This window comes from Ixodes scapularis, unplaced genomic scaffold (genome assembly GCF_016920785.2).
Source record: "Ixodes scapularis isolate PalLabHiFi unplaced genomic scaffold, ASM1692078v2 PGA_scaffold7__128_contigs__length_106722199, whole genome shotgun sequence".
Lineage (NCBI taxonomy): Eukaryota > Metazoa > Arthropoda > Arachnida > Ixodida > Ixodidae > Ixodes > Ixodes scapularis.
In genome coordinates this window covers 51,137,292-51,151,274 of record NW_024609882.1, presented here as the reverse complement: position 1 = coordinate 51,151,274, position 13,983 = coordinate 51,137,292, and the positions used below count along the sequence as shown (strand labels likewise).

General features: G+C 50.6%; 1 protein-coding gene across 1 annotated transcript; it reads right to left on the bottom strand.

The window, feature by feature from the left end:
- Positions 1–1,833: 1,833 nt before the first annotated feature.
- LOC121833320 lies at positions 1,834–2,604 on the bottom strand (the record flags this gene model as incomplete). Its single annotated transcript, XM_042286510.1, has 1 exon — positions 1,834–2,604. A coding segment is annotated over exon 1 (771 nt), but the record flags the coding sequence as incomplete, so codon positions are not given.
- Positions 2,605–13,983: the final 11,379 nt, after the last annotated feature.

Here is a 13,983-nt window from a genome sequence, read left to right as displayed (position 1 = left end):
GGAGGAGTTCTTGAAGCAAGTGAGCTAAGAATGGAGTACCGCGGTCTGTGACTATGTACTGAGGGGCACCGTGACGAAGCACGATGGAGTGCAGGAAGAAGGTAGCTACTTCGCAGGCTGTGGCGGCTTGCACGGCTTTTGTTTCGGCATAGCGTGTGAAGTAGTCGACGACGACGATTACCCAACGGTTATTTGAGGTCGAGAGTGGAAATGGGCCAAGGAAGTCAATACCAATGCGTTCGAACGGGCGGTTAGGCGGAGGGATGGGCCGTAGTGCTCCTGCCGGTTTTGTTGTAGGCTTTTTCTTGGTCTGGCATAGGTGACACGCGCGAACATATCGCGTGATGGTGCGTTGCATTCCGTTCCAGAAGTATTTTCCCCGAATTTTGAAATATGTTTTGGAGAACCCGAGGTGTCCGGCTGTAGGGTCGTCGTGGTGGATTCGAATGAGTTATTTCTGAAGATGACGTGGCACGACGAGCAGCCACGGTCGTCCTTGGGGATCATAGTTGCGTCTGTAAAGAACACCCTCACGAAGAGTGAATAGGCGGGCGCGGCGCTCTGTACGACGGGTTGGGAATCGCAGAGTGCCGTGGAGGGTGTCAATAATAGGTTTCAACAACGCAACGGACAGCTGTGCCGATCGTATGTCGACATTGTCGAGGACTGCTGCTGGGTCTGCTGTGCCGATGCGTGATGGGAGTATAGGATCGGTGGGAAGTGGACATCGGGACAAACCGTCAGCGTCGAGATGGCGTTTACCTGATTTGTAGACAACCGTGAAAGTGTAATGTTGAAGCTTTAATGACCACCGTCCAAGACGGCCCATTGGATCTTTGAGGCTTGCTAGCCAGCAGAGGGCATGGTGGTCAGTCACAATGCGGAATGGTGAACCATATAGGTAGGGGCGGAACTTTGTAATTGCCCATATAGCCGCTAAACATTATTTTTCAGTCGTTGAGAAATTTCGTTCAGAGGTAGTCAAAGTTCTACTGGCATATGCTATTACTCGCTGCTCATTTCGAATGGTCTGGGCCAAAACCGCTCCCACACCGTGACCGCTGGCGTCTGTTCTTATTTCTGTATCTGCGCCTTCGACGAAATGTCCAAGGATGGGGGCAGAGGTCAACGCTATTTTTAAGGACTCGAACGAGTCCTGCTGCTCCTTGGTCCACTGAAAGCGTACACCATTTCTTAGTAAATTATTGAGAGGCTCCGCGATGTCAGAGAAACCACAAATAAATTTTCGAAAATAAGTGCATAATCCTAGGAAGACCCGGACATCTTTCACTTTCAGTGGTACAGGAAATTCAGCCACAGCTCGGAGTTTGTCGGGGTCTGGGCTGATGCCGGAAGCACTGACGAGATGACTCAGTACTTTGATTTGTGGAGCGGCAAACGTACATTTCTTGGAATTAAGCTGTAGACCGGCGGCTCGGAAACACTGCAGGACCATACGCAGCCGGTGTAGGTGCTCGTCGAAAGTCGGGGCGAACACGACGACGTCGTCGAGGTAGCACAGACAGATGTTCCACGTAAGGTCGCGTAGTAGAGAGTCCATCATACGCTCAAAGGTGGCTGGAGCGTTGCAAAGTCCAAATGGCATCACATTAAAGTGATACAGCCAGTTGAAGTAGTGAATGCGGTTTTGGGCTTGTCGTGACTGGCGACAGGAATCTGCCAGTAACCACTTCGGAGGTCCATGGAAGAGAAATATGAAGACCCTTGGAGCGTATCAAGAGTGTCGTCAATTCTGGGCAGTGGATAAACGTCCTTTTTTGTGACTTTGTTTAGTTTGCGGTAATCAATGCAGAAACGCCAAGAGCCGTCTTTCTTCTTAACAAGAACAACGGGTGAAGACCATGGACTAGAAGATGGTTCGATTACTTTCTTTTGGAGCATATCATCTATGTGTGTCTGAATTACTCGGCGTTCGGCTGGGGAAACTCTGTACGGTCGGCTTCGAACGGGTGATGAATCGCCAGTATCAATTCGGTGCTCTATAAGCGAAGTTTGCGGCAACTTTCCGGGGTTAATGTCAAAAAGGGTTTCGTAGTCTGCAAGAAGACGGGCTAATATATGTCGTTGGTGCAGTGGTAGGCGGTGTTCGATCATTTTTTCCACGTGCTTGCTGATATCAGGTGGTGTAGGGAGCGCGTCTGAAGTGGTGGGGAGGAGACTGGCAAATTGGTGATGCACTGTTGAGTGCATTGTAGCGACACGACTTCCGGAAGGAACGATTTGGGCTTCGGAAGAACAGTTGGTTACCCATAACTGAAGTTTTCCACTCGTGAGTGTTGCAAGCGAATAGGGAATGATTATGCCCTTGGTCACGAGCTGCGTAGAGATGGGTTCAATGAGACCAGAAGTTGCTGCGGTGGGTAGGGTCGGTACGAGTGTGGCGACAGTGGCAGCGTACGGAGGCAGCAGTATGTCAGTGTCGGCTACCAGGGTGACGAGCGAACCATCAGCAGCAACCTCGGCAGTATCAGAAGAGTTGAGATGCAATTCACGGCTGGCACAGTCAATGAGTGCTTCTGTTGAAGACAGAAAGTCCCATCCCAGGATGATGTCGGCGATACAGGTAGGAAGCACTATGAACATAACAACGTAACGGTTGTTACCAATCCGGATTGTAAGGGTGCAGTATCCGAGGGGGGGAACCAAATCGCCATTGCCCATGCGCATCAAGTGTCCTTGTAACGGCGGAGTAAGTACTGCGTGCAGGCGACGGCGGATGTGTTCAGGAATGCAAGACTTCGCGGCTCCTGTATCGACTAAGGCGGTGAAGTTGTGATTTCTAATTTTGAGTACAATTGATGTTGATCCTAAATGAGGAGGATTTGCGGATAGTGATGAGTGTGCAGCCTGACCTCCAACGTAGCTGCAGACCGCTTTATCTAGTTTGACTGTTGGGAAGGTCCGGGAGCGTCGGTGGTGAAGGGTGATACAGAACGGCGTCGTGGCGGGTACGGCGATGATGGGCGGCCACGTCGTGGCGGTGGGGAACGTTCGGGTCTGTGAGAGGGACGGCGACTGTCTGGAAATTGTTCGTGACCGGGGGGAGTGGACGTGTGGGAACGTGAAGAAAATTCGTCGATGGGCGGAGTGCGATGAGTAGCATGGTAGTCAGTATAGTCTGTGGAGTATACACGGCTGGTCGGCGAGGTGCGAGCCGTGTTGTTAAGTCGACGGCGACAATATCGGAGGATGTGTCCTGGTGTGTGACAATAATAACACACAGGTCGCTGATCTGGCGTTCGCCAGATGTTGGTCCTTGGTTGTGGTTGTGTGCATGGAGGGGTTGGTGCAGCATACGTGGCAGGGATGGACTGATTAGCGCAGATCGAAGTTGGGACGGGTGCTGCTGGTGCGTAAGGAGAGGCTGCTGGCGTGACGTGCCCCAGAGCAGCGCGCAGTTCTCTTTGAATTGCGTCCTTTATGCCATGTACGTCAGTATTTGTTTGGTGTTCGTCACTAGACGGTTGTAGCTGTGCGACGAAGGTACGAAGCTCCTCGCGTATTATGGTGCGGATGAGCGAAGCAAGGTTTGTGTCGGGAGTTGTTACCTGGGACACTTCAGGGAGTCGCTCGAATGGTTTTTTGGAGATCCGTGCGCTATCAAGCTCTTCGTACAGTCGGCATTCCGCTATCAAGCACTCTGTTGTAGCAGGTGCTTTCGGAGCCACGACGGAGAAGAGCTCTTGCGAGATGCCCTTGAAGAGGTGGCGAATTTTCTCGTCTTCGGCCATTTCAGCATCAACTCGGCGGCACAAACGGAGGACGTCCTCAATGCACGCTGTTGACGTTTCTGTGGGTCTTTGATACCGGCGCAATAGTTGGTCGCGCGCTTGCTGCTTCCGGTGCTGGGGTTTGTCAGACACATCGGCGAATGCTGTTTTGAAGCCTTCCCAGGAATTGATGGTTTCTTCGTGATTGTCGAACCAGCGAAGTGCTGTGTCTTTTAGAAAAAATAACAACATTCGCGAGCTTAAAGCTGTCGTCCCAGTGGTTGTAGTGGCTGACCCGTTCATAGTTCTTTAACCAATCGTCGACGTCGGCGTCCCGAGATCCGTCGAAGATCTGGGGGTCGCGCTGTCGATGTTTGACCACGGGCGCTGTAGTGTTCGTGGGACGGTTAGCGTTGCCCGCTTCTTCTGGCATATTGACTTGCGCAGGTCGTCTGCTGCGTAGCTCCAGAATTGATAATTAACGGTTAGATGAGAGGCGGAAGAACGATAGCACCTCCACCAACCTGTGAGGCAACGATGTGCAGGTTTAATGAGATGATCGGAGGATTGTAGATGACGGTCAGTGCCGCAGCGCAGCCAGGCGAAGTCAGTCTGAATCGAATCGCGCGGGCACTCTGCGGCCGACACTTGAGCGCGCCACTCGCGCCACGTCGTCTTCTTTCCTAACAATATATGTATATATATATATATATGTATATATATATATATATATACTGTTAGGAAGGTGAAGACGACGACGGGACAGTGGCGCGCACGACCATCTCGCGCCAGGCCCCTCGTGCCGGCTCGGCCTCCGTAAATTCTTTGTTCTATCATCGTGTACTCTCCTGTCCTTTCTGCTGCCGACAGCATCACCCTAACAATATATATATATATATATATATATATATATATAGGATGGTCCAACTCACCAGGCTCGATCGAAAATAAACCGTAAAAGTCGACGCCTGCACGTAACAATCTGAGCTTTTCTTCAAGGGTGCAATTCACAGGTCGTTTTTTTCTTGTAAAATTAGAAAGCGTAGTTCTTTTTCTGTAAAAAATAAGGCCAAGAAACTTGCCAGAGTCTACGGCGGGCAGCGACGCAGACGACAGGGGTTCAGTAGCGAGGTTGTTTGCCGTTCGTATTGATAGATGGCGTCGGGAGCAGCGCCCGAATTTGGTGCAGCCGACCAGCGAAAGAAAGCAGACGACACGGAGACGCAATCCGTTGGCAGAAAAAGCGCCGCCGTTATGCAGACGCGTTTTTTTTTTACTTTAAGTTTTGCTTTATTCTCCGAATTTATTTTTAACCGAAGGTGCATTTCAAAAAGATTATGTTCATTTCAATAAACCACGGTGGTCGCGAGCCGTCGCGATAAAGAGCTAGCGCCATCTATCAATACGAAAGCCCAAACACATCCCTCTTCTGAGCCCCGCCGTCTGCGTCGCTGCCCACCGTAGGCCCTGGGAAGTTTCTTGGCCTTATTTTTTGCAGACAGAGAACTACGCGTTGTAAATTTACAAGAAAATACCGACCTGTGAAATACACCTTTGACGAAAAGTTTAGATTGCTATGTGCAGGCGTCGATTTTTACGGTTGTTTTTGGATCGAGCCAGGTGACTTGGACCACCCATATGTAAGGTATTTCAAGTCACCACGCTCGATCTAGAATGGACCGTAGAAATCGACGCCCGCACCTAGCAATCTATACTTTTCTTCAAAGGTCTTTACCACAGGAGGTTTTTTTCTTGTAAAATTACAAAGCGTATCTCCCTTTCTCTAAAACATTCGGCCAAAATCTTGCCAGGCTCAACGGCGGACGGTGACGCAGACGACCGAGTTGAGTTGCGGGGTGCGTTTGACGGCGTATCGGTAAATGGTGACGGGAGTAGCGTCCAAAGGTGCATCAGACCAGCGAAAGAAAGCAGACTACACTCAGGCGATACCCGTTGGCAGCAAAAGCGCCGTCGTTATGCAAACGCGTTTTCTTTTTTAGAGCGCAGCTCTTAGGGGCCCGTTCCCGGCTTGAGCGGCGTCGCCGTCGCCGTCGCCGTCGCCGTCGCCGTCGGCGTCGCCGTCGGCGTAACCAAGGTCATCCCAAGGTCACGTGACCCCCAAGGTCACGTGACCCCCAAGGTCAGGTGACCCCTCCAGGTCACGTGACCCCTCCCAAGGCCATCTCAAGGTCACGTGACCCCACGTCTCCCAAGGTCACGTGACCCCTCGAGGTCACGTGACCCCTCCCAAGGTCATCTCAAGGTCACGTGACCCCAAGACCCCACGTGACCCTTTGAAGGTCACGTGACCCCCGTTACGTGACCCCTCTGAGGTCACGTGACCCCCGAGGTCACGTGGTCTCCTCCCCAAGGTCACGTGACCCCCAAGGTCACGTGACCCCTCCCAAGGTCATCTCAAGGTCACGTGACCCCAAGGTGACCCCCACGTGACCCCCAGGTCACGTGACCCCTCTGAGGTCACGTGACCCCTCTGAGGTCACGTGACCCCCCGAGGTCACGTGACACCCCCCCCCCCGAGGTCACGTGACCGCCCCCCCGGAGCATATTAAAGAATGAGGGGAGGAGGAGGGGTCTACCCTCCCCTCAGTACCCTTCACTCCTCCTCCTCAAGAGCTGCGCTTCAATTCGGCGTTACAGGGATTTGTAAACGGCTTTCACTTTTTTTACTTTATGTTTTGTTTTTATTGTCCCCGTTTATTTTTAAAACAAAGGTACATTACAAAAAAGGTTATGTTCATTTTAATGAACCACGGTGCTCGCTAGGAGTCTCGACACTGATCACTATGTCTACTTGCTTGATCGCGCTTGACCAGCTCCGCCTATGGATGGGGATGCGGCCACGGTCGGCCATCTTTTTGGTAGAGTTATATCATCTTTAGCCATCATGGTAATATGGCGGACAGCGCAATGGCGGCAGGCTGCCATAATATAGCCGTGGATCTAGTACACTGTATACCGTGGGTGATATTTCGTGCTTGATTGAAGTTGTTCGACGAAGCAGATTCTTGAAACCCGGCGTGAACGGTAGCCGCATCTTTGAGGACCCGGCGAAAGTTCCACAAAAGCGGAGCACCGGGGGAAAGCAGCGCAGCTCGCATCGAAAGCAGACTCCGTACCGGCGTCTGCTTTCGATGCTTCTTTCGATGAAAATTTCGATGCGTGCTGTGCTGCTTTTCCCCCGGTACTGCGATTTCGTGAAACTTCCGCCGGGTCCTCAAAGATCGGGCTACCGTTCACGCCGAGTTCCAAAAACATGTATCGTCAAACAATTTCAATCAAGCACGAAATATCACCCACGCTATTTTGATCGCAGCCAGCCACCACAACTGCCACAACGCTGTCTGCCATGGATGGAAGATGGTAGCAGCGCAAAGAGGTAGAGGGACTTAGAGCGATAAGCTGGGGTTCCGGCCTGCACTCGAAAGTGACCCCCATAAGGCGGCTGACATTGTACGCAAATTTGACTACTCGTCACATGACCAAACCAAATACGTGACGTCACAGGAAAGATGGCAGCGCCCATGCAGCGGCTGGCCCCAGCTGGGCCGGAGTTTGTTGGATTCTTTGTTGGTTGTCGTTCGTCTCGGCGAGTTGATTTCAGACGCGGAAGCCGTCATATGAGGCCGGTCGAAAGCGACTCCAGAGTTCAGCGTGGTGTTTGACGTAGGTATAACGTGAAAACACGGAGGAACGGTGTGCATTTCTCTGGTGACCGACGGGGATATTGCCACGGAAGAATCTGCCCTAAGTTGCTCGGACCTCGGATTGATACGGATACCTCTAGGATAAAATTTAAGGCGACGTTCATGGGCTCTGGTTTACCATCGGAGTCTTCGAGGTCTGCGGTGAAGCGTGTGCAATATATTTGGACACACAGTTTAGTGACGGAAATTGCGTGAGTCGTGCTTGGCAGTGGGCAATCGTGGTGCCGCTTCGTTCAAATGACCGAAGGCTCAATTTGGTTGTGCGGCGCACCGGAGAGCTGCCTTGAACCTGGTAGTTTCCGTGCCGTGCTAAATAATGCTGTGCTGCTTCCCAAATTGTTCCGGCGTAGACGTGCGCTTTCACGGAGCACAGGTGTGCGGCGTACCGAAGAGCTGCCTTCAAGCTGGTAGTTTCTGTGCCATGTTTTAGGTGATGCTGTGCTGCTTCCCAAATTGTTCCGGCGTAAACGTGCACTTTCACGGAGCACAAGTGTTGCAGTTGATATTGATTCCGCTGGTCTGTCGCACGCTTCGTCGACACAAAAGTTTCATCAACACTCGTTACGCGAATTGCAAGCCGTATGGATATTTCATTGCGCGTGTTACCTACCCAGTCCACCCGTTCACGCCGCTTTGCGACAACAGTCTGCAGCGGCTCATTACCAGGAAAGGGGTCCCACATCCATTTCAGTTCAGTTCGTCCACGGCAGTCGCCAAACCGCGAGGGAGAGAATTTATTCGGACAGAATGCCACCAAAGCAATGCAGATTCTTTAGTGGTCACGGTAGTCTCTCTTCTGTCAGTTTTGTTATATTGTCAAGGGTGCTTGCTCCAGTCCTATCTTCTATCAATATTTATTATTCTGGAAAGTTCCAGGCCATGCTCAGCTGCCATCGTATGTTCTGGTGGAAGTGCGGAACATTTTACCCATAGCCCTTCACTCTGTGTGCACCTTGACGGATTTTCGGCCGAGTTGCCCGATAACGGGACACGGGTGGCGAACTATCCCGCGTCTTAAACCCTTGGCGAGCCGTGAACCAATAACCTTCCCGAGCCCAGCAGAACGACCGCAAGACGAGCAAATACCACGAGGACGAACCTCGAAAATACACCACGAAGGACCTGAAATCCGAGTCGGTCGCTGCTACCAGCAGGAACCACCGGAATTCGGTCTTTTGCCAGAAAAATCCGAAGCTGACTAAGCCAACAATGACAAACCTGTAGCAGTGAACCGCGTCCACCCCCACAATTGTTTGTATGCCCGTCGCACCTCACACTCCGACGCCCTGTCACGCATGGTATATGAAGATGTCGAGAGCTGGATTGGACAATATGACCGTGTTGCCCGCCACAGTGGGTGGACAGACAACCAGCTCCTGCAGAACCTATACTTCTCGTGGAAGAAACTGTCAGGCACTTGATTGAGAACCACGAATCCTCCTCAACGTCATGGGAAGTTTGCAAGATCAAGCTGAAGTGCAGGTTCATCAGCCAGCATTGACGAGAGAGAGCCGAATTCCTAATTCTGTCCAGGACACGGCCCCAACAAGGGCGTCGCTGCCTTCATGGAGGATGTTTCGCGCCTGATCGAGCACCCACGCCAAGCTTTGTGCTACAGAAGACGAGAAGATAAGAATCCCAAGCCCTCATGTTAGGGACAGCACCTTCGGCAGCCTTGTCCGCAACCCCACGACAACAGTCGAAGGGTTCGTATCACCGAGACTTCCAACATTGAATGTACACTACAGGCCGAGTCTGTCGCTATCAACAACTCCCCAGCGTCTAGACACTTGAGTCCTCCAGCTAGAACTTCGACGCCAGACTCCCAGGCATCCGTAACATCATCCACATTGTTAACCGGGAGGAGATCAGGAAGCTACTTTCTGCCATCGGTTGCCTAGCTTTTATTTTGATTACTGAGATTGTTTCGGAACAAGTTCGAGAGGCATTTCAACTGAAAACTTCTTCAAGCAAAGAGGCGCCTGACGAACTGAGGGTGACTTATGCCACAAAGTCACGACGTCCACCACCGGCTACCAGTTAATATTCAAGGCCAATTCAACGAGACACCCAACGCCGAAGCATTCTCAATATCGGAAAGAACCAGTGTAAGTTCTTGCTAAAGAACTTACACCTCCGCACCTCCGTTTTCCTTGGTGTACTCTACACCAAGGAAAACGGAGGTGCTGCGAATGGTCGACCGAACACCACTCTGCTACCACTGCATGAGGCCAACCATGTCTACTGGAGGTGCCGGTACCAATGAATTGGCCTGCAAGAGTTTGTGCCGAACGACCCTTGATCGCGTCTCGAGGAGCGTCCGCGGGACATTGAGGACTATCTTCGGTGACCTTTGCCCCTGGTGCTGACATTTCCGCGAAGCTCCTGATCCCCATCACCTCGACAGGAGGTAAGCACGACAAAGCAGGTGAGCGGCAACGCAAGGAGGGATGATTTGGTGTCAGTTCATGTCCGAGGACAATACGTAATAATTTGCCGACACCATGCAATGAAGCACACAATTTCCAACTTTGACGGAGAATGCCGCTGAGTGACTTGAAGAAATAGAATGGTTGGTTGTTCTCAGAGGTGGACACCAAGCATCACCCGACTTCACTTTGCCACACGAGACTTACAGAAGTTGGAGTGGCCGCGGGATGCAGAAAAAAATCGCCCTTAAGAAATGGAAGTGAAATGTCTTGGATAGCAAACAAACACTGTTGCCTGTTGCGAGCCATCACGTCAACGCTACAGCCAAAGGCACAGCCACGTAAGCACTACATGCCCGAGCTTGATGCATTGACGCAGAGAACTACCAGGAAAAGTTGCGGATTAGAAGCCAGCTCTGCAGCTTCAGTGCATCAAATGTCAGTGGCCGCACACGACGTATGATTACAAGACGGCATCTGTCGGTCAAAGCTGCCACTCGACCAAACTGAACACCGACGTGCCAGAAGCGTCATACGACAACAAGGAGCACAGGTACTACGACTGGACGCCTGACAGAAGACTGTCGCAGGAAGAACTCGTTACGGAACCATTTTCTAAGAATCAATAATTATGTAATTAAGTGGAAATAAACATATTTGATACACAAACCAGATAAACATATTTCCGCTCGCCTTTACGCCTTCAGAGTCTCTACCCAAAGAATTATGGTCACGGCACGTGCTGGACCTTTTGAGGACACCCGCATCTTTGACTCCTCAATGTTAACTAATGGGACCTACCAGACTGGCAGGCTGGTTGCATTGGGCTGCACTCGTTCCACTTCTCCTGAACAAGTGGCGCGTCCGAAAACCAACTCCACTGATGTGAAAATGTTGTTTATTAATTTATTAGCTCCAAGGGCCTCTGTAGGCATTGCAGAGAGGATATTTAAAGCTACACACGTGATAACATAAAAACACACGGACATTAATGAGCACAAACCAGGCCCAGCTAGCGAAAATAAATATTACACTAGTAAGAAATAATTATTGCTGCAACTCGTTGAGTGCTAAAACAAACAGACCTCTGACTGAGCACCTAGTTTAATAGTATGGAGGCACTGCTGTATAGCAGGACACTTCCCATACGTATGACACACTAGACCCTTTGCAGAACCCCATCAAGCAACACAACTGTCACCATTTTTTTTTCGGCGTAATGCACACGAATGAGCCCCAGTTCACGTCGAATGCTAATGCAGCATTCCAGTCCAATAGGCGCTGAACCGAGTTCACAGTGATGGCCGACATAACATTCTTGTCGAACAAACGCCCAAAGTATGAGAGCCTGGGTAATTAGAATAGTAGCTTCTGTAATTTGCTTCATCACAATTTGGCAAACGGCAAAGGCTACAGTCTCGGTGAGAAAATTTGCACGCTGGACAGAGGCACATGACAACATGTCATTCAGAGTGCTCGTCTGCACAGATTTGTCAGCGCTGTCAGAGCTGCGGCGTTTTCCCTTTTCCAAGTTACAATGATACGAAGTATGCGGAGGGCAAGTTCGTCTGCTTCTTGCGCGGGGGGTAGCGGTGACGTCAGAACGCCAATCCCTGATTGGCTGATCGCGGCTCCCTATCTGAGCGTCGTCTGCTCCTTTGCAACGTCGTCTGCTCGCAACGTCGTCTGCGTCTGTCTTTCCTTTCCTGCGACTTTCGGAAGTGCAGATTCCAGATTCACGAAACGACCTTACGCCAAAAATGTGCGTAAGACAAAACTTAAGAACAAATTCGTATTCACGAAACGAAATTTTCGTAAGTTTTGCTCAGGTTAAGACAAAATCCTACGACAGCTCCGAAGCTGTCTTACGCACTTCTTACGATCAAATCAGCATGGCCGACAGCGTCGCGGTCGCGACGACCCACGGACGTTTATTTTTTTACGTGCGCTTCTGAAGCGTCACGGCAAGAAAAAAGTAAAAATTACTTGAAACAGACCACTACGAACAAGAACGCTGGATCCACAAATACTCGGGAAAAGCTCCAACGGCCACGATTCCACCGAACGCGACCAAGCGAGCACGGCAGTTAGGCCTAGCAGGCACTCCGCGACTCGGCGACAGTCTGCCCACGACCGGCTGGCGTGCTGAATGGAATATGACCGCGCGACCCTTGTGAACCCTTCCCGTATTATACTTTGATCGCTGACCTCAATTTTAGATTAAGAGGTCAGTTTCTTCCTCTTGTTATCTCCTTGTTTCCCGAGGCAACGGTGACTCGCCGGTGAAAAAGCGGTGAATCTCCGACAGACGCAGGAAAGGTAAAGCAGCCATCGCTTTGACTAGCAGACGTAAAGCAGACGACGCCAACCCGACGACGCCGTTAAAGAATGAGGGGTCGCGCCGCACACGAAAGGAGGGAAAACGTATTTGGGAGGGAACTTGCGTACACAAACACGCTCACCCCTCTCGGTTCTTAGCAAACAAACCTCGGCGCCTCGGGACACCTCGCCAGTGAGTCCTTTGACTTGCCTCCTTGATGCGCGTCTGCTAGTTGTTAGACAAAAACAACGTACCGCTCGGGTTATTTCGTCTGCCCTCTCTGAAAGGCCAATTCGTGCTCGCTCGTAAAGACCTGCACTTCCGAAAGTCGCAGGAAAGGTGAGGCAGACGCAGACGACGGTACGAGCAGACGACGTTGCAAAGGAGCAGACGACGCTCAGATAGGGGGTCGCGATCAGCCAATCAGGGCTCGGCGTTCTGACGTCACCTCTACTTCCTTTCTCATGCGCAGAAGACAAAAATGAGCCCACTTGCGAGGCGTATAGGCAGCCCACACTTTTCAAAAAATTCTATTGAAGAGACCGAAAGGAATGGTCAACATTTTTCAACAAGACTGCTCTTCAGGCAACGGATGAACACAAATGTGAATAATCTTATCCAGGTAATTAGAACAAATAAATAATTGAGCGACTAATGCAATACACTCTTGATGAAAAAAGTATTACTGCAATAAATTTTACAAAAGAAAAAAAGGTGCAGTTAATCTATGCATACACCAAAACAGTTGTTTTTATAGCAAGTCGAAAAGCTTTGGAGCAGGTGCCTGCAACGATTTATTCATCCCCACACTCAATAAAATGTCATCCTAGTAGCTGGAAATAAGTGTGCACTTCGCACTTACAAAAAAAGGAAGAAAAGCGATCGAATGTAGAATCGTCGATTAGCACAAAAGGTTAAAGATCGCAGGAGTCTCCTCGCTAAAAGTTGCTATGGTTATTCGGTGACGCAGGGCTGAAACAACTTCCCCTAGGCCCTAACGTGACGTCTGCCTTTCGCTTCGATTCTCAGACATTCCTACGTTCAAACGAAGCTAGCAAAATGCGAATATTTTATGCCTAAAGTTATATCGTAAAATTGTTGATAAGTGCAAATCGTAATGGTCGCAGCAGCTTCGTCGCTAAAAGTTGCTGTGATTATGCAGTTACCTAGGGCTGCAAAAAATTCCCCTAGGCCCTACATCCGACGCATACATTTCGCGTCGATTTTCAGACATTCCAACGTTAAACAAAGTTAAGAGAATTCGAAAAGTTTATGCTAAAAGCACTCAAAGTTCTGTCGATCCTCGAACAGATCCCGAATCCGAGCACTGGTACGGCGATACGGCTGATGCTGTCTCACAGGTGTTAATATCCAGATGATCCTGAGCGATCTTGCTCAAAAAGGGTATGAAGTCTTATTCCTTCATATTTCCACATTATACCTCCGTCAGCGAGCACGAAAAAGCCCGAAGTCGTCGGAAAGCCGAAGTCGTCGGAAAGACAAACTCTCATCCGCCAGCTCTGGGCGTTGCCATCTTACCTGTAACGCCACGGCTCTTGGGAAATCACGTGACGAGTAGTCACATTTGCGTAAAACATGGCGGCAACCGGGGGGGTGCCACTTCCGAAATTGCGGTTTATCACTCTAAGCCCCTCTACCTCGGTGTGGCTGCAGCAGCTGTACCTTCGCTAGAGGTAATATAACTCTACCAGAAAGATGGCCGCCAGTGGCCACATTCGCGGAGCGGGCAAACGCGATCCAGCCATTGTCATAGAGAT